At 41.4% G+C, this 25575-nt stretch overlaps 1 protein-coding gene across 1 annotated transcript; it reads left to right on the top strand.

Moving 5' to 3' along the window:
• The first annotated feature begins 1959 nt into the window (after window positions 1-1959).
• Window positions 1960-17630, top strand: LOC129711621 (TAR DNA-binding protein 43-like). The gene is made up of 5 exons (XM_055659395.1): window positions 1960-2716; window positions 7319-7482; window positions 10422-10559; window positions 12793-12963; window positions 14126-17630. Exons 1-5 carry the CDS (start codon window positions 2479-2481, stop codon window positions 14630-14632), a joined length of 1218 nt encoding a protein of 405 aa, XP_055515370.1. The 5' UTR covers window positions 1960-2478; the 3' UTR covers window positions 14633-17630.
• The last annotated feature ends 7945 nt before the right edge of the window (window positions 17631-25575 follow it).

Below are 25575 nucleotides of genomic sequence, written 5' to 3'. Positions count from 1 at the left end.
TGAACGAAGGGGACTGAGTAAGATGGCCAAAATCACAGCCGTAAGTGATAGCGTTTTATCTAAAATCAATATACAGTGCAAACAGGAAGATGTCAAGTATGACCACCAGCCATTTATGACCACCAGCCATTTGCAGTGTTTTTACTTCAACCCAAACACCCACCAACCATTTGCAGTGCTTTTACTTCAAACCAACCTCGTTTTCATTTTCATTTTCAAACCACATTAAGGGCACTCAAGGTCAGTAAAACCACACTCACAGTTTAGTAGACATGTGTTCAGTGTTCTTCGCAGCTCAGACTGAGAGACATGACCCTCTCACTACCCCCCCCCCCCCCCCCCCCCCCCCCCCCCCCCCCCCCCCCCCCCCCTCCATCCCCCCCCCCCCACTCCTCCATCTTACAGAGACTGACTGAGGCACAATACTTCCAGGTTTTATAATCCCTCCTACCAGCAATATAATAATATAGATAAGATTATGAAAACAAGTCAAATCCCAGAGCAAAATTTGTACAGATTATGGCACATTGGCACATGTCCTCCAGTGATGTTGCCTGATCCACTGAGTTACTCTGGCGTTTAGTGTTTTTCCAAAAAAAAATCTTGGGCACTGCCATAGAATAATTGATTAACTTTCCAGATGCAGAGAAGAGTGGAAATGTTTCTGTCTCTCTCCTCCCCTGTCCCTCTGTCTCTCTGCCCCCCCCCCCCCCCCCCCCCCCCCCCCCCCCCCAGAAAGTTTTTCACAGCCGCTGCTGCCCGGCCAGGCTCTATCACGCCGAGGATGCGAGTCCTCACACCCTCTAACCAGCTGGAGTGGGGGCCAAGCATTCACATTCCGCGGCTCGATTTATGCACGCCCGCTCCAACCCCTCACCTCTCTCCCCCCCCCCCTCTCTCTCCCTCACTCCGCCCGCTCCCTCCCACTCCAACCCTCCCCGTTGTTGAAATTGCGCAGAAATAACCAAATATCCCATAGCGGCTATAGGATCTTTGGAGAGAACGAGCGTTCACAGCCTGCGGCTCGACTCATGCACGCCTGCTCCAACCCCCCCCCCCCCCCCCCTTCACCTCTCCCCATCCTCTCCCCCCCTCCCCTCTCTCTTGCACCACTCCCCGCTACCCCTCATCCCCCACTCTTCCCCTCCCTCCCTCCCCCCCCCCCCCCCCCCCCCCCCTTCCCCTCTCCCTCCCCCTCCCCCCTCCTCTCCCATCTTCTTCTTCGGAGTTTTACGGCAGCCGGCATCCGCAATGTTGCATTGCTGCCACCTTCTGGCTTCATCCCACAGTACTCATGTCTTTACATTAGATCCTTTTTATAAGCCCAGAGGCCCTCAAGAAATCAGACAACAACTTTATTCCTTTTCCTTTCCCTCCCCACTCTAGAATGTTCTTTACTGATATTTCTATCAATCCAATTTTCCTCATTTCAATGATCATAAATCCTCTTTCTACCCTCTCATCTCCTCTCTCCACCTTTAACATCCCCCCCTTAACCTCCTTCCTGCCCTCCCCAATCTCCCCCCTCTCCCCACCCCGTCTCCCTCTTCCCCCCGCCTGTGTGTTTGGGGGGTGGTTAGTCATTATCGCGTTTGCTCGCTGAATTTCATCAAAAGTAAGGCATTATTAACTTACTTTTGATGAAATTCAGCGAGCAAACGCGATAATTCCCGATATTTTGGACCTTTAAATCTCCACGGCAAATGTCTGCGAAGCACTTCCGCTGTTTTTCCACCTTCAGTTCCTTCTTGTAATTACCTTACTTTCTATCTTTTTTTTGCCTGAAAATTTAGGTCGCTGTGCTTCACGGTCATCCCGACTAGCACAGAAAATTTCAGCTAAAAATTCGGCCGTTTTCTATGTTTTTAACGGGTGTGCAAGTGCGTGTTTCCCCATTCACTAACATGTACCGAAGTGACATATGTCCTCCAGTTAAATTTTTCGGTCACGTGAGGGGGATCTACGCTCATTTGACCTTTGGTGAAATCACCCTATACAAGGGAAACTGCGCAAAGGAGGGGGCTGACGTGGAAGGATCGGAGGGAAATGGGCAGAAACAGGGGGAAAACATTTACAATAAAATTAACGAAAATATGTGAAGTGATAGATGAGCTATGCCACACACAGTTCCCCTACAACACTGATTACACCAAAGATGATAGAGCGGATTTCACTGCGTGAGGCATAACTTCAGCCGCGTTTTGCATTGAGAAATGGCGGCCGTGACGCTATGATACGTATTAACGTCAGTGCGTTGGATTACGTAGGCGTGGAGCATCTTGCTCCGCTATAGGATCTTTGGTTGAATTCGTGTGTCCGCCACTAGCCGCCTCCATTTTGTCAGCTTGTTGTCGGGCTCCGTCGTTGAACGACCAACGGTCCGGGCTCACCTTCCTCCCGAGGCTTTTCCCGTCTTAACTTTTGTTTTCTCGTCGTTATAGCTTTGGGTTTGCGTTTGGGTTTTTTTCCACCCTGGCCATGCCCGAGTACATACGTGTGTCCGACGAGGAGTCGGCGGAGCCGATAGAGATCCCGTCGGAGGACGACGGCACGCTGCTGTTGTCCACCGTGACGGCGCAGTTCCCGGCGGCGTATGGCCTGCGTTACCGCAACCCGGACGACCAGTGTCTGCGGGGGGTGCGCATGGTGGGGGGCATCCTGCACGCCCCCGACAACGGATGGGGCAACCTGGTCTACGTGGTGAACTACCCGAAAGGTGCGGCCTGGTCTGCTCTGGCGTGGGAGGCGGAGGAGGGGAAAATGGGGGAGAGGGAAGCAGGTTGTCGAGGTTTGGTAGGGAGGGAGAATGGTCATGAGTAATAGGAGCAGAATTGGGCCATTCGGACTATCAAGTCTACTCGACCGTTCAATCATGGCTTCCTTCCCAAACGCATTCTCCTGTCTTCTCCCCATAACCTCTGACACCTGTAACGGAGGGGAGGGAGGGAGGGGGTTGGCGGCAGGTCTGCCTGGTTGTGGGTTGGGGAGGGGGAGGCTGGTCTGGTGGAGGTTAGTAGGGCTTGGATTGGTCTGATGGTGGTTAGTTGTGCAGGCGTCGGCACAGTCGTGCTTGATACTGCTCTGAGGAAAAATTATGTAAAAGAAATCGTGGCAGCACAAGAGACAACATGTTGGACTGAATAGTGAAATCACGAATCACTCCTATAGGGTGATTTCACCAAATGTCAAATGAGCGTAGATCCCCCCTCACGTGACCGAAAAATTTAACTGGAGGACATATGTCACTTCGGTACATGTTAGTGAATGGGGAAACACGCACTTTCCCACCCGTTAAAAACATGGAAAACGGCCGATTTTTGAGCTGAAATTTTCTGTGCTAGTCGGGGTGACCGTGAAGCACAGCGACCTAAATTTTCAGGCAAAAAAAAAGATAGAAAGTAAGGTGATTACAAGAGGGAACTGAAGGTGGAAAACAGCGGAAGTGAACAGCCGACATTTGCCGTGTAGATTTAAAGATCCAAAATACCGGGAATTATTGCGTTTGCTCGCTGAATTTCATCAAAAGTAACTTACTTTTGATGAAATTCAGCGAGCAAACGCGATAATTCCCAATATTTTGGACCTTTAAATCTCCACGGCAAATGTCTGCGAAGCACTTCCGCTGTTTTTCCACCTTCAGTTCCTTCTTGTAATTACCTTACTTTCTATCTTTTTTTTGCCTGAAAATTTAGGTCGCTGTGCTTCACAGTCACCCCGCCTCGCACAGAAAATTTCAGCTCAGAAATCGGCCGTTTTCCATGTTTTTAACGGGTGGGAAAGTGCTTGTTTCCCCATTCACTAACATGTACCGAACGGACATATGTCCTCCAGTTAAAATTTTCGGTCACGTGAGGGGGGGATCTACGCTCATTTGACCTTTGGTGAAATCACCCTATAGGGAGGTTTCACGACAGTCAGGTCACGGCCCATGACCCGTACTGTTGTTACGCTACGCCAAATGGAGTACACGCGATGAACTGCATGTAAGCACTTACCATTGTTTCCAGCATAGCGGGCCCGTTAAAACTCTCCGAAATGGTCAAATTTTTGCGCTGTAAATAATTATGGAAATCGGGATAAGCGTGAGAGACATTTAGCCTACTTCAGAATTCCAAAAGTGAGGAGAAATGACGGTAGATAGAAGCGAGAGCTGAAGGGACAACAACAGCCAGAGTGCTTGGCGAACATGCCGTTTGCACACTGCATTTCATCAACTAAGGCATTATTTGTGGGGGTTTTCTTGATTCCTTTGGCATCTAAAAAGTTTCAGAAGTGATAAATCTGGCTGTAAATTTTAAAATCGCCTATGGTTCTCAAGTGGGTTTTTACATACCAAAAGAAAACGCCTCTGAAGCAAAATTTACAGCCAGATTTATCACTTCTGAGACTTTTTAGATACCAAAGGAATCACGAAAAACCGCAAATAATACCTTATTGTTGATGAAATGCAGTGAGCAAATGCGATAATCCCCAATAGTTCCAATTCCGATATCTGCACGGCCAATGTTCGCCAAGCACTTTAGCTGTTGTTGGCCCTTCAGCTCTCGCTTCTCTTTACCTTCATTTCGCTTCACTTTTGGAATTCTGAAGTTGGGTACATGTCTCTCACAGTTACCCCGACTTCCACATTTTTTAAAGCGCAAAAATTCAACATTTTGGCGTTTTTTTTACCAGTAGGAAAGTACGCGTTTCTTGCATTAATAACAAATACCGGAAGTTACGGATGTCCTCCAGATGGATTGAGCGGCTCCATGCGCAAGCCCTATGACCCAGTGACCTTACGTGCAACCCCCCTATTGAACCTTGAGGTGAAATGGAGATTGTAATGTATTCATGTATATGCTAATGAGTTGGTGTATATAAGTAGGGAATGTTGGGTAATAAATCTCTCTTGTGATCCAGGCAGCCTGCGTGTAAGTTGTTATTCATTTTGCTGTCCGGATTATAACAAAATTGGCGATGAGGATGGGATAGTTTGTGAACTCAACCTTTAAATACAGTGCAGGACTGTTTTGCAACTCGCAGTATTGTTTAACAGTTTAAACAGTAAATACAGAGTTGTTTCGTGGTTGTTTGCAAGCTGGACATGAGAGGCCTACAGATCCTTCTATGCAGAAACCAGAAGCAGAATGACACAATCAATGAGTACATCGTTGCCTTGAAAAGCCTAAGTTTACACTGTAACTTTGGAGCCATTCTTGGACGAGCACTACGCGACAGATTTGTTTGTGGTCTATTGGATGAACAAATTCAGTCCAAACTGATGAACATTCCAGATCTCACATTCGAGAAAGCATGCAAAATTGCTACCACAATAGAGATGGCATCAAAGAATGCTCCCGAGTTTGGCCCACCACGGAATGTAGTGGCCGTTTACAGTCACAAGGCAGTGCCTATGGCCAAACCAAGAGGCGCTAAACCAAAACCGAAGTATGGCGGGGAGCCAAGTTCAGCCAGTTGTTATCGTTGTAACGGTAATCAGTCATCCCAATTTTGTCAGTTCAAAATGGCCAAGTGCTATAACTGCCAGAAGAAAGGCCATACCACCTCAGCATGCCGGGCAAAGCATAAAACAGGAAACCAACACTCTGCGGGAATCAAGCAACAACACCGGAGAGGAGTTCTCAACTTGCAGGTGAACCAAGATGTAAATGAACTTGGGTTCTTGGTTTCTTGGTCCTCCAAAATATTCCAAATGGAATTTAAGCTGGTGGTGAAGGGAGGGCTTAAGCCAGAAAGGGCTATTGGGAAGAAAGAGCTACTTTAAATTTAGTTGCATCTGGTTGGGTAACTATAGTTGGGTGGAGATTATTCCATGCTTTAATTGTGCGGGGTAAGAACAAATTGCTGTATACATCTGTCTTTGTAGCTGGGATCACAAATTGGATCGAATGCCCTCGTCTGCTCCTAATTGGTTTGGGTTTGGCGTAGGTCTTGTAGTCTATGTCGAGCTGACCATTTAACATTTGGTAAAAACAGGTCAAACGGTGAGTTTCACGTCTGTCTTGGTGAGGGTTCCACCCCAGAGAATTCAGAAGTTTGGTGACACTCGCTTCTCTCTCATAGGTGTTAGTAACAAATCGAGCTGCCTGTCTTTGGACACGTTCGATGGAATAATTTTTTTTATTTGTGTGTAGGTCCCTGTGCTGCAACTGCGTAGTCCAAATGAGGTCTAACGCGGGTGAAGTATAGCTTCTCTTTGACAGAAGTTGAACAATGATGAAAGTTGCGCCTCAGAAAGTTTAGGACACCTGTTGCTTTCACCGTTGCATGATGAGTCTGACCATTCCAACGCAGATCATTCTGCAATTTGTACACCATTTATGTAACCAACATCAATAAGCCTACAACCAGCCAAGACAAGGATTTTCGAAACTAAACTATTGATTAATGAACAGTTAATCGATATGTGTATTGACACAGCAGCAGATTGTTCGGTCATGAGCAAAGACCTGTACGAAACAAAGTTCCCAAAAATACTATTGTTTGAGAGTAAGGTCAAGCTGAGAACCTACTCGGGTGAAGTTTTGGAGACTTGTGGACAAATGAACTGTAAAGTTCAACACAATGGTCAGTCAGTAACACTGCCCATCATAGTGGCCAGCTACAGAAATATACCAACCCTCCTTGGAAAGGATTGGCTGAGTAGAATAGAATTAGACTGGAAGAACATTTTCAGCATCAATTTGTCCAAATCGTGTCTTGAAAACGTCATAAGCAAACATGCAAACATTTTTGCTGACAGTTAAACGGGAATAACAGGATACTCTGCACACATTCGACTTAAGCAAGATGTCGTCTCTTAACCTGTCCTTCCCATAGCTTTAACATTAATGTGAGACATTGCATGGTCCAGCACGTGTAATGTGCTGGCAACTACAGCTATTGAGCCATTATGATACTTTGCTCCACACATCACTCACCTTATCTGGTCCTGAGAACTAACTTGCATCTATCTCTAGGGCAACAAACAATGTTCATTTTTTAAATTACAATTTGTTGTAAAAAGAATATGGAACGCGGTGTAATTGGTACAAACCATTGGTTCTGATGTTTTCTGTACTTGTGCATGTCTGAGTTAACTTTAAAATGTGCATGTGTAGAAAAGACCTGCAGATGCTGGTTTAAGGTAGACACAATGCTGGAGTAACTCTGGAACAGGCAGCATCTCTGGAGAGAAGGAATGGGTGATGTTTAGGGTCAAGACCCTTCTGTTCAGGCTGTTAGGGACGGGGTGGGGGGGGGGGGGGGAGATCAGTAGAATTCAAATGTGCTGGATCACTTTCACACCCAGATATCTTTTTTTCTTTGCATCTAGTCAACAAAAGGAAAATGGATGAAACTGATGCATCTTCAGCTGTGAAAGTGAAGAGAACAGTTCAGAAGACATCTGACCTCATCGTTTTTGGCCTTCCCTTCAAGACAACAAATCAGGATTTAAAAGATTATTTTAGTACTTTCGGTGAAGTCATTATGGCGCAGGTGAGCTTCATGTCACAGATGGCAAGGTATTGTAACATCCAAATACACTCTGGCCATAAAATATCCCAAATAAATATATTTGCTGTATACAAACAACTCTGTAGTTCTGGAGTAGTACAGATTAATTTAAGATTCTCATACTATGCTTACATTTTGTGTTGATTAGAAATCTTGTTTGCAGAAATAATTTGTACCACACAGCTGAAACTTTAATATTATAAGTTTGGACACATTCTTGAGATGAGTTTGCTGTTTTTGAAGCCTTTTTCCTTTTACCTACAATGATATAGGTACCATTTTCCCTCTCATTGCTCTAACCCTGCAACTTATTCTAAGTTTAGTTTAGAGATAAGGTGCTGAAACAGGCCCATTGGACCACCGAGTGCGTGCCAACCAGCAATTCCAGCACACCGACACAAGCCTACACACACGGGACAATTTATACTTATACCAAGTATACAAACCCAAGCCATTTAACCTACAAACTTACAGATGTCTGTAGTGGGGGAAAAAACCAAAGATCTCTGAGAAAACCCATGCCATCACAGGGAGAACTTAAAACTCTGTACAGACAGCACCCTTAATCTGGTCGAACATGGGTCCGATTAAATCTTAATCAAATGTGTGGGTTGAGGTTGCAATGTTGTTTGTAAAGTTTGGATGTTAAACATTTTGATGCAATAGAAATTTGCTGTACATGGAGGTTTAAAGTCCTTGTGATAATAAAGACCTCATGCCATGTCAGGTTATTCAGGATAAACAATTACAAGTTCTCACTCGAGAGTTTACTTCAGACTGCCGAGTGCAGTAGACCGCGATGCTAATAAGCTAGTGGGCGTAACTACAAAAGCATGACTCGTAATATGAGCCACTAATCTACATCCCCCCCCCCCCCCCCTTAAAGAATCAATAACACTGTATACCCATAACTAAGCAAAGCAAATATCACAACCGATGACAGACGTGTGTAAAGTCAAACATAGTCCGGATACTTCACGACCGGCCTGCAAACACGACCAGCACATGTACGATAAAGGCCATCTCCATTCTTTTTTCTCTGGGGACAGAGCTGGTGATTTCACTGTCTTGGGGGAGTACACAAACGCCTCTGTGGTGAAGCAGGAGACTGTGGCGCACGCGAAGATGGGACAGACAGAGGAACTGTCACAAGCATGGATTGTTGTGCTGGCAAGAGCATGCGAGGATCACTAGATACAGATTGAAATAAACTTGTACAATCAGGATAATAAGAAGGAGGGATTGGCTCCTTCACAGACAGAAGATGTCTGTTTCGTCAGTAGGTGCCGCCATCGGCTCTAAATGTACGAGCGTGGCTCCGACGCTAGACAGAAATTACCCCAACGCGGTCATGGCCTTTGTCAGTCTGTAAGCGGACTACCTGTTCTTTGGTCAATGGCGGCAGAGGCCTGCTCGTCTTGTCGAACCATTTTTTTAATGTCACGCTTCTGTTGTAACCTGGTTTGAATATCCTCAGGTGAAAAGACATGTGGGATTAACGTTTGTTCTGCGACGGGCAACGGCTTACGGGTCTGTCTTGACAATAATTGTTGAGCAGGGGAACCCAAGGCAGGGTCACAGGAAATGTTGCGTAAGTTGAGCAAATCCAGGAATATGTCAGATTTGGCCCTGTGAGAGTACTCCATGAGTTGTTTTGCCCGTTCAGCCAGCCCATTAGACTGTGGATACTCCGGGCTGCTGGTGATGTGGTGAAAATTCCATCCTCTTGCAAACTCTCTGAATTGTTGGCTGGTGAACTGGCTGCCATCGTCAGTCAACAGCTTGCCTGGAGATCCATGGATTGAAAAATGATGAGATAATTTTGAAATCACACCGCTGGAAATGGGGCTGCTGAGAAAATCAATGTCGAACCATCCTGAATACGAATCCATGAGCACCAGGTACTGCTTGCTGTGCCACTCAAATAAATCAGCTGCCACTGTAGACCATGGGAGCGCAGGTACAGGATGTGGCAGAAGTGGTTGCTTTTGTTGATGAGGTTCCATGCTATTGCGCACAGCCTAATCTGCCACATTGCCGTTGATGTATTCGGCCATGTCAGGCCAGTAAAACATGCTTTTCACCTGTGAAACAGCGCCTGGTTGTCCTGCGCTGTGTCAAAATATCGGTGATGTAGTGAAGCAGGAACCACGGCCTTGTGTCCTTTTAAATCAATCCTGTCTTGTAGCACTAATTCATCCCAAACAGGGAAGGAAGGTTGGACTGGCAAAGGAATGTTGTAGTGTTTGTCTGGCCAGCCACGCTTAATGACAGAGGTCAGGGACCGTAGAGTCTTGTCGGCAGCTGTGTGGGCAACTAAGTCCTCCATCCATGATGAAGGGATGAAGGATACGGACATCACTATATAAAGTCATGTAAAGCATCAAAAATTATAAAGATATATCAAAATCGAAGGGCCGAATGGCCTACTCCTGCACCTAATTTCTATGTTTCTATGTTTCATCATCCTGCGAGGGTAGATACTAGCAAGTTTTCCGAGGTGTACGTGAGAGTGTCTGCCAGGTACATAACATTTCCATGTTTTTAGGTGAGGATGATGTCATATTTCTGAAGTTGTAGTAACATCAGTTGTAGGCGTGCTGGAATAGGTTTATTGAAAATGCCGATAAGAGGTTGGTGGTCGGCTTCAACTGTAACTGCGACCAAAGATGAAATTGTTGAACTTGTTGCAGGCAAAAACAACCGCAAAGACATCGTTAAACAAGTCCTTGTATTGTGTTAAAATGTGATATGTAAAATCATAGTTTACAGTCAGTGGACAGACTGAAGGGCTGAAGGAAATCAAACCCATGTCATGGCATGCATCGGCACCCAGTACGGATGCACATGAGCCACTAATCTACAGGAGGCTTCTTGTAATTCCTTGCATAAATCTTCTGAAATAAATCGTACATCTACAGGTGAAGAGAGATAAAACCGGGAATGCAAAAGGATTTGGCTTCATCAGGTTCACAGAATATGAAACACAAGTGAAAGTGATGTCGCAACGACACATGATTGATGGACGATGGTGTGATTGCAAATTTCCCAAATCCAAGGTATGTGCTTATATTTTTCTCTTCACCGGGTTGTAGTTAGTTTGTACTAACATCTTACTGAGAAGATAAATGCTGTATAAAGAGCCGAAAGGAAATAATTTTTTATGTCTGAAGAAGGATCTCGACCCGAAACGTCGCCTATTCCTTCGCTCCACAGATGCTGCCTCACCCGCTGAGTTTCTCCAGCATTTTTGTCTATCTTCTCTGTATATCTACCTTTCTCGTTTTTCTTTGAATTTCCTCGGTTCTGACTAATGCCAAGTACCTGCATCTGTCATATATGCTTTTGTTTTGTTACGTGAGCTTTGGCTTGGATTGCCTATCCTGTATTACAGGAATGTACTTATTCTGCAACCAAAACACTTTTGCTTAAAGAATATTCAATTACAAAGTTGCTTCTTTGCCTTCAATTTACCACGGACAGCTTTGTTTGTGTCAAATTTAATTGTTTTTTCTATTTGTCAAAATTTTTGAAATTGTCTCTATTCTGTCCAACATCAATTCCACATCTTTTGGTGCTAATTTTCCTTTGGCTTGTTCTGAAACTTGGATAGTAGTACACTTAATGTCTCTCACTACTCTTGTTCTTGTATCTATAATTATCTTGAAATTTAATCTTCAATATCATTCACAGTTGTTGGCCTGAACTTTTTTTAAACGCAACAGTCAGTATTGCTACTGAGGTAAAATCGGGTAAACCATTAGCTTATTAAATAGCAGAGCAGGTTTCAGGTGATTTGCTTCTTATGAGCAGAATGGTAATCCATTGTAAATTTGCAATTGATCTACCTTGCATAACACGATTCATGAGTTTACAATGTATGAACGTAAGCAACCTCAAGCCTTGAATTATTTAATAATCTTGATTTTTAAACTCTGGTGTTATGTATCCTTCACTGACCATTTGCATCCATTTTCCTTTTTCGTCTACCTTCCTGTGCTCATTCAATGTGAGGACATGGATGGACATTTTTTAAATGCAATCCATCCAGCCTAAGCGGGTTAATTTTGCCCCTCTCTTATCGGAATTAGTCCCGCACTCTAATTCTGCAGTGCAGGAGGCCTGAAACGGGTCGTAGTAGCATGGGGAATTAAAGTGGTAGGCAACAGTTTGGATTCACTTCTGCAGACTGAACACAGATTTTTAACATCCGCATTTTTTTTAAAGGTTGGGCCTTCAATGGTAGATCAAGGAATGTGAGCTATAAATGTGCTCTTGCAGTTGGAACTATTTGTGAGTGGAAGCTCATTCTGAAATTAAATTGAACGGGTGGGCAACTGCTAAAATATAATCTGCAGCTTTTAGAAATTTGATATTTAAAAAAAAAAAAAAGCTGGAAACGCAACACTCTGGGTGCTTATTATCGTTCCAAGAATAGGGTAAGTTTACATAAGCTTTCTGTAGATTTAAATTGCTTGTATCAAAATATAACCTTTTCTCAACCTGCAATTCATAAGCCATTCAGTTCCTGTATTAACTCATCAACCAGAGGAAATTTCCAATTTAATCCGTGGTAATATTGCCTGCTTTTGCTTTATCAGCACAATTTCATATTCCCTTTGTTCTCTGCATGCCTCCATGACCATCTCTTCCAATTGTTTTCTTCTGATGAAGGGTCTTAACCTAAAATGTTAATTGGGGATATAAAACTGTAACTTTTACAATCCGGAGCAAAAAGCAAACTCCTAAAGGAACTTAAAACGTCAACTATCCATTTATCTCCATAGATGGTGTCTGGCCTGTTCAGGTTCCACCAGCATTTTATTTTTTTTACTTTAAAATGTTATTTGTTCACTTATCTATAGATGCTACCTAACATTTATTTTCCAATTGTTTTGCATTTCAAGTTTCCAGCGCCTGCAGTTTATTTTATCTTCGTCCAGTTCATTCCCCTGATAGCACAATAAAACTACAATGGTTCCCCATTGAATTATTCTGAAATCTCAGTGATTTGGCATCAGGCTCATCAGTTGATGTTTACCATTGTCACTATCCACTCGCCTGGCTCCCTGATCTTGCACTCCCATCAAATATACTGGGTGTAGCAGTACATTTCTCATTTTACTGTAACTTATAAAAAAAATAATTAGGAATTATAGTACTAATAGTCTGAGAAAATCTGCTTGTCCAACACCACCAAAGTGTTGAGCCAGATGGTAAAGCAGCAAATCTGCTTCACTAGGAACTAGGAAGGAAAATGTCCTGATATTATATGTCATTTTATTTTTTCAGCCAAATGCAGAAGAGCCTTTAAGAAGCAGGAAAGTGTTTGTGCGTCGCCTCACTGAGGACATGAGTGCTGATGATCTCCGTCAGTTCCTTTCCCAGTTTGGTGATGTCACCGATGTATTTATACCAAAACCTTTCCGTTCTTTTGGTTTTGTCACTTTTGCTGATGACCAGGTAGGTTTTTATAAAAGTGAAAATGCTAAACTTTTAGATTTCTAAGATTTGAGTTAGTTAAAATCTGAGCTTTAGTTTGTAGGTTTTGTTGTTTTACATTCCATCCCCCAAGTAAGTGTCATATACTTCTGACCAGAAGACTTTATCAGGCAATTTACTTTCTGGTTCATTCACATAATCAGACATTTGAAGATAGTTTAATATTGTCAAAAATAGCTGTTAAGCCATACTCCAGTTTTGTGTACTATAGGTGCCAGTATATTAAGATATTTTAAGTTGGGCATATTATATAGTTATAAGCATGAGCAATTCTGGTGATTAATGAATTGAGGGATGATGTTGCAATTTGTTTACGGACATAATTTTGAGCTGCATCATTATTTGCAATAAATCCTGTTGAAGCACTGGGAATAATTCAGTTTAAGCATTGCATGAAGCATATTATTGCTTTTAGACAATAGGTTCAGGAGTAGGCCATTCTGCCCTTCGAGCCACCGCCATTCAATGTGATCATGGCTGATCATCCCCAATCAGTACCTGCCTTCTCCCATATCCCCTGACTCGGCTATTTTTAAGAGCCCTATCTAGCTCTCTCTTGAAAGCATCCGGAAAACCCACATCCACCGCCCTCTGAGGCAGAGAATTCGGCAGACTCGCCACTCTCTGTGAGAAATAGTGTTACCTCGTCTCAGTTCTAAATGGCTTACTCCTTATTCTTAAACTGTGGCCCCCGGTTCTGGACACCCCCACATCGGGAACATGTCTCCTGCCTCTAGCGTCTCTAAACCCTTAACAATCTTATATGTTTCAATGAGATCGCCTCTCATCCTTCTAAACTCCACAGAGTGTGCAAGCCCAGGTGCTCCATTCTCACAGCATATGACGGTCCCGCCATCCCGGGAATTAACCTTGTAAACCTACGCTGCACTCCCTCAATAACAAGAATGTCCTTCCTCAAATTAAATTTTGTTTTATTTAATTTTGCTGTTTTGATAAAGTATTAGAATTGCATATTTTCTCATTTGGTTCTGTTATTTAAATTGGAATTGGTATAACCAAGAGGGGTTCTCCATCTCAGAGAACTGAGCATCATTGTGTAGTTAATACTTATTAGTAATTTATTATCTTGCATAATTTCATTGTAGTTTACTTTCTTTCACAGGTTGCCCATTCTCTGTGTGGTGAAGAACTGATCTTTAAGGGGGCCAGCTTGCACATTTCCGAGTATCTGAATGCTAGACAGCAGATAGAGAGAGGACGATTAACAAACAGCCAGGGAGGCTTTGGCAATCAGAGTGGGTTTGGAAACAACAGGGGTGGTGGAGGAGGATTGGGTGGCAGTCCCAACAGGGTGAGTGGGGGAGGAACTAATTTTGGAGCTTTTAATATGAACCCAGCAATGATGGCTGCTGCCCTACAGAGTAGTTGGGGAATGATGGGAATGATGGCTAGGCAACAGAACCAATCTGGTGCTGCAGGGGGAAACCCACAGCAAAATCAGGGCAACGTACCAAGGGAACAGAATCAGCCATTTGCAAGAAATAATAATTTTTATAGCTCAAATTCTGGTGCATTAGGTTGGGGGTCGGCATCCAATTCAGGTGGTCCTGGTTTCAGCTCTGGTTTTCGATCTAGCATGAAGTCCAAATCATCGGGTTGGGGAATGTAAAAAGATTTGTACATGCTTAGCAAATGTGAAGAAAAAGTGTTGAGATTTAAATAATGGTAAGTAAACACAAAAGTAGGTTTTCACAGACTTTTTCTTGCTACATAATTGAAGAAAATTTTCAGCGGTTGCCTTGCAATGTCATTCAAGACACTGATGATAAGGTGAATTTTGAAAGTACTTCTACCTGTTCCTGATTCATACTGCAGTATGTAGTTCTGTCATGAGTTTAATTTCTTAAACTAATGAACTATAATTTATGTGCACACAGTTGTTACTCTTTTATGAACTCCAGTCTCTCAGTTGTGTTGAGCATTTGACACAATGTCCAAGTTAGTGTTGAACAGCATGGGTAACTTGGCCCTTTCATTCCTATTGAAGATTATGAAGTTACAACATCAGCTGACTGAGGTGCAGTTTTACTCCAAATGTATGTGCAGGGTAGACAAAGGTTTCTACCTTTTATTACCTAGTAAACTGCATATTTTTTGTAATAATGCTTTCATTGTACCAATATAGCCGTTTGGTTAAATTCACTTCTCCCAATCCAGGTTATATCTTGTATGTACCAAAAGCAAATCTAAACTGTATAGAGAAAATATTTCCAAAAGACATCTAAAAACGAAACCACTTCACCAGTACCTCACGATGAACCCTTTGTCATAATACCAGTGAAAACGTTCTCCCAAATTAATTGGCTTTGCGTTGTCTCCATTGGCAATCCTGGCAATGAACCTTTCTTGAATATGGACGATGTTGGGTGAATTTCCCTGTCTGGCCATAGAATTTATTTGAAATGTTCTCATTAAATGAAAAAGTGAGTTGCTGAAAAGGCATTACATTGGATAATCAGAGCTGAGTACCAATTTGGATCTGGTTATCTTCACCTGTTTTTCCTCACAGTGGACATAATGGATCTTTAATAACTATTGTGCACTTGTGTCTATACCTCAGTAGAGGTATTATTTACATCCTTCTTAGAAACCATTTTTTTCTGAATTTAATGCAAATTTGTGTCAAAGGGGATAATGATCTTTACAGCAGATGCCTTTTGCATGGGCTTTCATTGAAGTCTCAAATAGAGTTTAACCATCCAAAGGATTGCAAATATTTAAACAAAAATTGACTTGTAAAATTACATCTTTTGTGTTTCTCTCTGCATTTTTTTTGGCTTGTAATAATTTGGTCTTCGATTTAGCAAATTTGGCTCCTGCTTCCGTCTTTTCTGTGCTGTTTTTCTCTTTGCACAATTGCATAATGACATAAGTGAATAGACACTTTGCCTTCAATGCAATTAGGAGTATTTTTTTCAAATGTTATTACATTTAAGAGTAACATCCTCTTCGTTTTCTGTAAGTTTGAAAATGTCATAAACATCTGTAAATATATTGGTGAGCTAAAAGTTTTGGAATGAGTTACGGTTAAAGGCTAGTATGTTTTTGAATCCAAAGCATTTTAAAATTGAAATGTGCAAATTGCACCCATGTTTTCATTTATAATTGTATAACCTCTGCAGGATCACGGTTAAGTTTTGCCAGATCTGCATAATTCTTTTAAATGTTTTCTTGGCTTTGTACTAGCAAATAACACTTCAGTTCTACATTGGACATCAAAAGCAAGCTACGTTACCATCTCATGAGGGCAGCATTAGGTTATCTGAAAAGACCCTTGCTAAAGATATCTTGTTAATCTCTTGAGTTGATCAATTTGTTGAATTGCTGGCTTTCCAGATTGGATCATTCATTGCATTGAATGTCCAGTAGTGAATTTATGTCCACTGGGATATTGTTGTTTCATTCTGAACTATCCATCTTAAAAATTAGAATTAACTTCCTGCTAAATGTAGTCTTTACCAGCTCTGCTAGCCAAAGGAGGGTTGTGGAGGTATTGTTTAAGCAGCTGCAAATAGGAAATCAGCAACATTGTGTAGAAAATCTTAACTTGGGTACAAAAACTTGATCTAATGTTTAGTAGAATATTATGTAGTTTTCAAAATTGATTTTTTTAAGGAGTGGTCTGGATCTCCGAGCATGAGCACCTACATATGTATAGAAAATGCTTTCTCTAAACCATTTTGCCACATATCTACAGGCTGCACGGAGGTTCAGGTTCTATTCGAAGGGACCATGGTGGGTGTTCCATTTCTGTCCTCCACTGTTCTTTTCATTGATTCATTTATCAGCGCTGTGAAACAAGATATAATGCAGAGCTGTAATGACATAAGTTGATGCCTGGTGTGGGATTGATGCCATGGTGGTGCCAACGAATGAGAGGGCTAGAATGAGCGAGGAAGGAGAGAGCGCATGCAGACCTGGTGGTGCATTATGGCATTTTTAAACATGGAAAGATGTGGCTCGCAATCCCTTGGCATGGTGAGAGAATGCAGAGGAGAAGTAGAATACAGTACGAATGTTTTTCTTGTATTCACAAAGGACGCCCGTGGCTGATGAGGGAGAAACAACTTTGAAATGGTGATATTTGCTTGTAACTTGAGTAATTGGAAAATGTTGAAAGTGTTTAATGAAATGAATATCTCCAGGGGTTGAAACCAAGAAAATCTCAGCACAGCAGTATTTTTTAAAAAAAAAGAGAACATTGGGTTGCAATTTGAGTTAGAAAATAAATATTTACTTAAAAAGCTACAAAGAGGACTGCTAATTTTTTAAGCTAGTTTCAACCCCTGAATATTTTGTATCTTGCTCCTCGCTGTTAACCATGGTGGTGGTTGGTGATGTATTTTTGTAATACTGATTTGTAAGTGTGAACAAGTGAAATGATGTGGCGTTATGAAGGAACAATATTCTGGGGAGTGTATTGTGTATTGCCTGCCGGAGATGACTTGTGTGAGCTCAGTGTCAATCTTGAACAAGTGTGTACGTTTGTGTTTTCTGCGAGTTTATTGTGAATGAATAATAAATGACTGCTTGAGTTAAGTGCGTTTTGAAGCCCCTTTTTTAATGTCATTGTAGGTGATTCTTAATAAAAATTTAACTTGACTGAACATTCTCGTCTGCATTCTGATCCGATAAAAGACAGAACAATAAACTTAGAAATTATGCAAAGTTCTAAAGGATGTATCTAGTACATTAAAAGTTAACCTTTTTAGGTCTTTATATATTTTACAGGTCTTGATTTCATTCTCCAAACGTAAACATTGATAAGTGCTTTGAAGATGTTCATTTATGTATCTTGTTTCCACTAAAAAATTAAATAGGTCTTTTCATTTTCACCTTTAAAATTGTCACCATTTAACTTCATGGAGGGATATAACTTCCATGGGTGTGAATAGCCCACTGGTATCTCTTTCATGTGAGCATCCTTTTTTTGGAATCTGGTACTGGGTTGGTGAGTTACTGAGTATTTGACTCTTTTGGATAGTTTGTTCTTTATATTACAGCTAAGACTAATTCTGATCTCTCTATAATACTGATCAGTGGATAGCTAATTCAAAATCCTAGGCAAACGTATTTGCATTCTGTATGTTGTGCTTGGCCTATCAGAAAGTACTTGATGCTTATTTACCGGGGATACCCTTTTGTTTCTTTTCATCTTTTTTTGTGTATCTAAAGTCTAAAAATCTGGTTACTTAAAATGGTAATCATTTATCGTTTTTGATGGTGTTCTAAGTTTTAAGTAGAAGTGTCATGAGGATTCTCAGTGGGAGCCTATCTAGGATTTAGCTTAAAATTAACGTTTTTCAGTGAATAGATTTTTAAATAGATGAACATTTCTATCTACATCAACTATAGATCTCCTGAAGCAAATTACTTCATTTTCATGGAAGCTGTAATTCAATTTTCTGACTTTGTATTCGAGAGATTACCATTCCCAGCACCAGGTGAATGTTTTCTTCCTGCGACTTCCTGTTTTTTTTAAATCATAGGGGGTTTACCGGAGTTCTGATAAAATGTTGCCATTTAAAGGTAGGGTTATTGTATGAGTACTCTAGAATAAATAGCAGATTTGTACTGGTTTTATTGTTGCTAAAATTTAAATGTTTTGCTGATGTAGGTTTGTTAGCATAGTCCCAAAGTGGCATCTATATAATTAAAACTGATCTTGACCACTTCCTGTTTGCAATGCATATTGCTTTTAGAAAAAACCCTACCATGTACGGCTGTTGGCCATCTTACTCAGAGTCTCCCTCCGCTGCGCAGGACAAGAGGATTTTTCCCATCGATGAAAAATAAAAGACTTAATGTTTAAAAAATGTTGAGATTCTATCTCCTGTCAATCATGCCATCTAGGCCCTGCCCCTTCTGGTGGGAGGCGGGAGGGAATATAAAACCTGGAAGTGTGGAGGTGCCTCCGTTCTCGGCAAGATGGGGGAAGTGAGAGGTCGCGACTCTCAGTCTGAGCTGTGAACAACACTGAACGCATGTCTACTAAACTGAGTGCATTTACTGACCTTTCAGTGCCCTTAATGTGGTTTGAAAATGCAAAAGTGTTTTTTGGTTTGAAAATGCAAAGGTGTTTTGCCTTGTTGCAAAGTGGTGTTTTGCCTTGTTGCAAAGTGGTGTTTTGCCTCATGGAGAGGGGGAGGGACTATAAAACCTGAAAGTGTAGGCGTGGCTCAGTCTCTGCAAGATGACTGTCTTTAGTGGCCTTGCACCCTGCTTGAAGTGACAGGAAACCACTTGAATTTGTGGCCTTGCACCCTGCTTGAAGTGGCAGGAAACTGCACTTCAATTTGGTGGACTTGCACCCTGCGTGAAGTGGCAGGAAACTGCATTTAAATTTGGTGGCATTACATCCTGCTTGGAAGTGGCATGAAACTGCACTTGAATTTGGTGGCCTTGCACCCTGCTTGAAGTAGCATGAAACTGCACTTGAATTTGGTGGCCTTGCACCCTGCTTGAAGTGGCATGAAACTGCACTTGAATTTGGTGGCCTTGCACCCTGCTTGAAGTGGCAGGAAACTGCACTTGAATTTGGTGGCCTTGCACCCTGCTTGAAGTGGCAGGAAACTGCACTTGAATTTGGTGGCCTAGCACCCTGCTTGAGTGACTGAGCCTCCAGCCCAAGAATCCATTTGGCCCACAATGTCCATACTAGACCTCTGGAAACCAGTCCCTTCAGCCCACAACACCCATACTAGTGCTCCAGAAAGCGCCCCCACCCCCACCACCACTGGCTATCAATATTCAAATTGGTGGAGTGGTGGAATATTGCGTTGGGGGACCAGCCCTCCCGTGTGAAGCTGGGACCCAACGGGTCCCACTTAGTCTAGTAAGCTACTAATTCTGTCGTATTTTAAAGTGATTTGAGAGTTAATTGAAGATTTCAGCTATTAGTGGAGATCTGTAGCAAAGTTTGAAAATGTTCTACAGTTTTAATTATCACATTTGAAAGTTTAGATTTTGGAGGTTTTTTATTTATTAACTATAATTAACTCCAACATTAGTGGTAGATTAGATGTGAGGTTTGAATGTGAAGAAGTGAAAGGAAATGTGTGTACCTACTACCACATTGGGTAAGTATTAAGCTAAAAAAACCCATAGATATCTGGGTTGTCTATTTTTTGGTTGCTCTTTGAATAGTTTTGGGCATTGTATATTCGACATACAACGCAGCCAAAATAATAGGTTTAGCTGGTTGTTTTTCTCATTTGTGGGATTGGCTTTAGGGTTTCCCTGTATACAGGAACAGCACTGGAACCGATTCATTGGCTCTGAAGTTGAAACTTCCTGAGGATTTGGTGAATTCCTATGAGGTAATTCTTTATAAGATGTTTATGATGAAAGGAATGGACTATTCTTGACCTGTAGCAGTTGTGGAATCTTGTATGTCGACAAGTGGGTTTGATCTTTCATTCGCTCTATAATCCTTCCCATCAATGTCACTGCAGTTATACCAATGTGGAAATGGTCAAATAATTAAAAATGCTATTCTCTTGAAGTACACATGTGCAATGAATCCAAGTACTAATTAATATATGTATATTGCATGTGCTGCATACGTCTGTCCCCATTAAAACCTCCAGTACTACAATCGTTGATGCTTGGGGCTTAACAATTTTTAAATCAAATTTAAAATGTAAAATTTCTCATCTCTTTATGCACTGAATTTTCTCCCATCTTTATTTTCTTGGGATGTTAGATCAGTTACAATACTGATTTATAAAAAAATATTTTTGGATGTAGGAATTGTATGTACAAATGTATTGGAAGTTTGAAGTAAGGGTCCATATTCTCCAGAGATGCATTCTGACACGCTGTATTACTCCAGCACTTTGGGGTTTTTTCTAAGTTTCCTTAACTTTCCTTGTTGCTTCCCATCCCAGCAGGCACCATCCTGATATGTATTTTGCAGTTTATCTCGCAGGATAATTGATAAGAATATCTGTACTGGAGAAATCTTTGCAATAATTTTATAAATGCAATGTTATTTGGAGTGTTCTCCCTTTTCAACTGCTTTTTTTGGGTTCTAATATAGTTTCCACTGCAGGATAAGCATTTTTAATTGAAATCAGTGTTGAGATCCCTGCACTATTTTCACTTTCCAGCTGCCTATGTAATTCAAATGTTTAGTAGTTCCACTTAAATATCACAAACCTTACTGGGGATTTCTGTTTTAAACCACCAGAGATTTGCAAAAGTAACTATTTCACAGAATTGTCATTTACTGAAGAAGGACATAAAGAAACATCATAAATAGTATTTTGAGGATTGATAATTTGCTCTCTGCTATAATGTTTCTTCTAGGGTGAAAATGGCTACTCCAACTCTCTGCTGCTAGTTTTCCAATTGTGGTCAATTCCTGCCCTGGCTCCAGAGAGATTGAGACGATGTGTCAAAACATTCCCATCCAGACTATTGTCTATGTTCTACACAATCTGAAATGAATGATGGAAAACTAGGGTGCATGCAATACGCCTTAATTGCTCAAACGCATTATTGTAGTTTTGTCTTGGGGATAAAAAAAAATATCCAAAATTGCCAAAACACACCTGGCCCAAAAATGTTGTATTTCAGCTCATCATTATGAGTCAAGTGCTTAGAATTGTGCCGTAGTCATTGGCGAATTATTACACTGCATTTGTGGATGAATTCGCCAGTTAGAACTTGAAGATCACCCATTTCCATGGATACTTAAGGTAAGTTTCATTGGGCTACAGGTAAATTTAAAATATACTTCCATTTCATAGTGATATAAATTTGCATGCAATGTAGCACTAGCTTCATAAAGGTGAATATGCAAGGTTGTGAAAGTTTACCTTGGTAGATGAGTGTGGAGTTGAGATTATAATCTAATCTGCCATGATTTCATCAAATTGAACAGGTTGGAACCTGATGACCTGTTCCTGATATGTATGTATCAATTGTGTCTTAATTTGGTGATGCTGGCCATTCCCTTGCATATTATCCTTTAGATGTGTAAAAGTGCATGTTAGATTTCAGGTGTTGTCTCAGCAATGACCTATCACCTGCCCATATCCCTGTCACAGGTAATTGTCATAAAACATTATTAATAGCTTGTAGGAAACCAAAACCCCGACCAGAATGTATCTTATTATTGAACTTGCATTGATCTTTGATGTGTTATGCTCTTAATCTTGGAGTCCTGTGATCATTTGATTAAAGGCTTGATTGCTCTTGTCTACTAACTTAAATACCTCTTAATTTAGTAGATTTGAGAATATAATTCTATTTCTCAGTCATCAAGATATTTAGTGTATAAATTGATTATCCATCATAATGACAGTTGGATGGGTGTAACTGCCCACGTGCATCTTGAGAAATCATTATTTGTGTGTTTTTCTGGGTGACTGACCTTTAAATCCTAGAATCGTGCAATTTATTATTTGAGTCTCAATTTAGGATGTGTATATCATTTGCAGGAATATCTTTTCCAGCTAACTTTTAATTGTCTGTTCAATATAAAATGTAACAGAAACCAACAAACAACCAAATTCTGTCTATAAAGTATTAAAGATTCAATGGCAAAATGTCTGATATTTATTTCCCAACATGTTGGAAGATCCATTTTTATTTTGTAATTAGATGATCCCTTCTCGTTTTAATTACGATTACAATTGCCTTGCTAGAATCTGTTTCCCACTTATCAACCCTGTTTAAATCAATTTATTACAAGTTTAAATCAATTTATTTTAACACATTGCTCTTCCCTCTGAAATAACCCATTGTCCCGTGTGGTAAAGAAAATATTATTATGATTTTAAAAAAAGGGTGTGGATGACTGCTCATGTTTGATGAATTACCTTATGGCTTACGGTCCTGGTTCCCAAATTCTGCCATTGACCATTTTTGGCCTTAAATTCCTTTTTCCCCAGGACATGGATAGTTGTGACATTTCTACTTGTCTCAGGATTTTTTTTACTGCATATGAATGTAAACTGAACTAGCATTCTCTAAGCTTTGTTTTTAAAATAAAGTGTTCAGTATTTTGTATGTTTGCTATTTTTTCCCCCACCAGAGAACAAATGCTTGTCTTAAGTGCTAGTTCATTTAAATATAAAATCTACACGTTGCAAAATAAATATAAAGGTACTTATTTTTTGTACATTTACTACGCTATCTCCCATAATTATTCCCATCCTGGATTTCATTGTTTTTATTTGCAAAGGCTGCTGATTACAATGAGTGTTTTTAAGGGAACGAATCATGCATTATATGTTGAGATAAGGCAATTATGCCAAGATTATCCACTACAGTCTGATTCCTGGGATGGGAGGACTAATATAGGAGGAAGGCTGGTTCAGTTAGGCCTACATTTACTGAACTAGAAAGCAGGTGGTGGTACCTGTTGGTTGGAGATTCGAATGAAGGGCCAATCACTGGGCATGAAACATATAATTTAGAACAAGTAATCGGGAGTTTTCTTAAAGACAAAGTTAGTAAATCTGGTATTCTCTACTGCAGAAGGGCGAGTTTAGGGCTGTCAGACAAGTCACAATGGGACATGCAGCCTGTGAACAACTCTTGAAACAATGTATTGGCCTGGTCCAAGACAACCCTCAATATATTGGTAGTGGGGTCCTAAATGGCCTGTCCCACTTTCACGACTTAATTCACGCCATCTGCCGAGTTTGCCCTTGACTCATACTTGCAGCATGGTCATCACACGGTCGTAGGAAGGTCATAGGTACTCGTGGCATCAAGTAGGTCGGGGAGTTTTTTCTAGCATGATGAAAAATGTCCAGGAGTGAAAAAGGTCATGATTTGGGTCGTGAATGTGCGACAGGCCCTTAAATCTTGGCAATACCACTGAAATTCATGGCCAGGCGATTATACTTTAATCAGATATTATCTTAATCTGTAGTGACATTTAACCACACTCGTCTTCCCTTGCTGCAGGTAGAATCCATCCATTGTGCTTTCAATGTTGTGTTACTTTAATGTTTATCAAGATATCTTGATACCACAATGGTGTACTAAATAATCAATTGCATTACCCTTAGAATTCAGATATTTGGTTCACATTCATACCAGGTCTGGGACAAGGTCCAAAGTCGCGTGGTGCTAGTGCCACTAAACTCGTACGGAGAGTAGATTATTGCCAAGTGCCTCTCAATTGTGCTGTTGACACAAAACAGCACTTTGCAGATGACCAAGAGTAGATTGATTACACAATTAGTTGATTGGATTTGTGTTTTTTGTGAATTGGGCACATCCAAACTGTTATCAGGTAGACACCAGGACAAAAATATGTATTGGAACAGCCTCGCTAGCTCTGGAGTACACAAGTACAAAAGCCATAATTCTGCATAGTCCTGTAGCTTTTAGTTTGTGCTTTCAAACGTTTCTTAGTATCACGTGGAGTAAATTGGCCTAATATTAGCTTATGACGGCAGAACATCACTAGTAAGATATGTGAATTAAACCCTTCGGGTGAATCTAGTGTTTCATAACTACTTGCTGGTATCTGCCATCACAGGATAGAGATGTTTATTGAATTGTCAGACTTTAGCCAATTAATTGAATATCATTCACAATTAGATGTGTTAGAGCAAAGCCCTGAAATTCTTCAGTTGTGGACTTGCTAAATATGGGCAGATGAACTTTTCACTTAGGGTGGTAGGTATATGGAATGAGAGGTAACTTCACACAAGGTGGTGGGTATATGAGATGAGTTGTGAAGGAGGTTGAGGCAGAAGCTATGCCAATGTTTAAAAGACATTTGGACAGGAACATGAATAGGAAAGGGTTAAAGGGATGTGGGCAGGTGGGACTGATGGGGTATATTAGTCGGCATAGGCAAAGTGGGCCAAACTGCCTGTTTCCTTGCTGTGTGTGTCTCTATGACTAAGATGTAATTGCCGAAGAGGTAGCACTACAAGAATTTATGTGTATATTGCAGCCATGGTGGGCAAAGCTTAGTTGTCTAAGGAAGGAACAAGTAGACTGGGCCTGTGTGCTTCAGAAATGGAGATGAATGAGTAGTGCACACTTGACAGGCCGGATAGAGGGAGGGTATTTCCATGAGGTGAGGCTCTAATTCCAGGATCTTGATTGAGGGTGTTTACAAATTAGCTGAGAAATTGCTTAACTCGGGCATGGGATTTCTCCACGGATTTTGAAATTCGTTAAAAATCTAAATCTAGAATTGGATTTCCGCGAGACAGTGAGGGCGGGATTGATGACCGAGGGCGCCGATTGGACGAGAGGGGCGTCGGTCGGGGCGGGACAAAGCGAAAGGCCGGGAGCCCAGGTAGCGGCGGCAGCGGGAGTCTCTTCTCAAGACCACAATCCCTTGCAGAGGGTTGTCCAGTTCATCACAGACCACCCACTCCACCTTTGACTACATATGCACTGCGCTGCCCTAAGATCCTATAAGATGTTTGGCTCCTCTATAATTTTTGGTTTGGATTGCACTGCGGGAGGCATAACGTCAGCCGCGTTTTGCATTGAGAAATGGCGACCGTGACGCTACGTTACGTGTTGACGTCAGTGCGTTGGTTTACGTAGGCGTGGAGCATCTTGCTC

The sequence above is a fragment of the Leucoraja erinacea genome, chromosome 30, assembly GCF_028641065.1.
Source record: "Leucoraja erinacea ecotype New England chromosome 30, Leri_hhj_1, whole genome shotgun sequence".
Lineage (NCBI taxonomy): Eukaryota > Metazoa > Chordata > Chondrichthyes > Rajiformes > Rajidae > Leucoraja > Leucoraja erinaceus.
The sequence above is the reverse complement of the archived record's forward strand: the minus strand, read 5'-3'. Positions and strand labels throughout refer to the sequence as shown.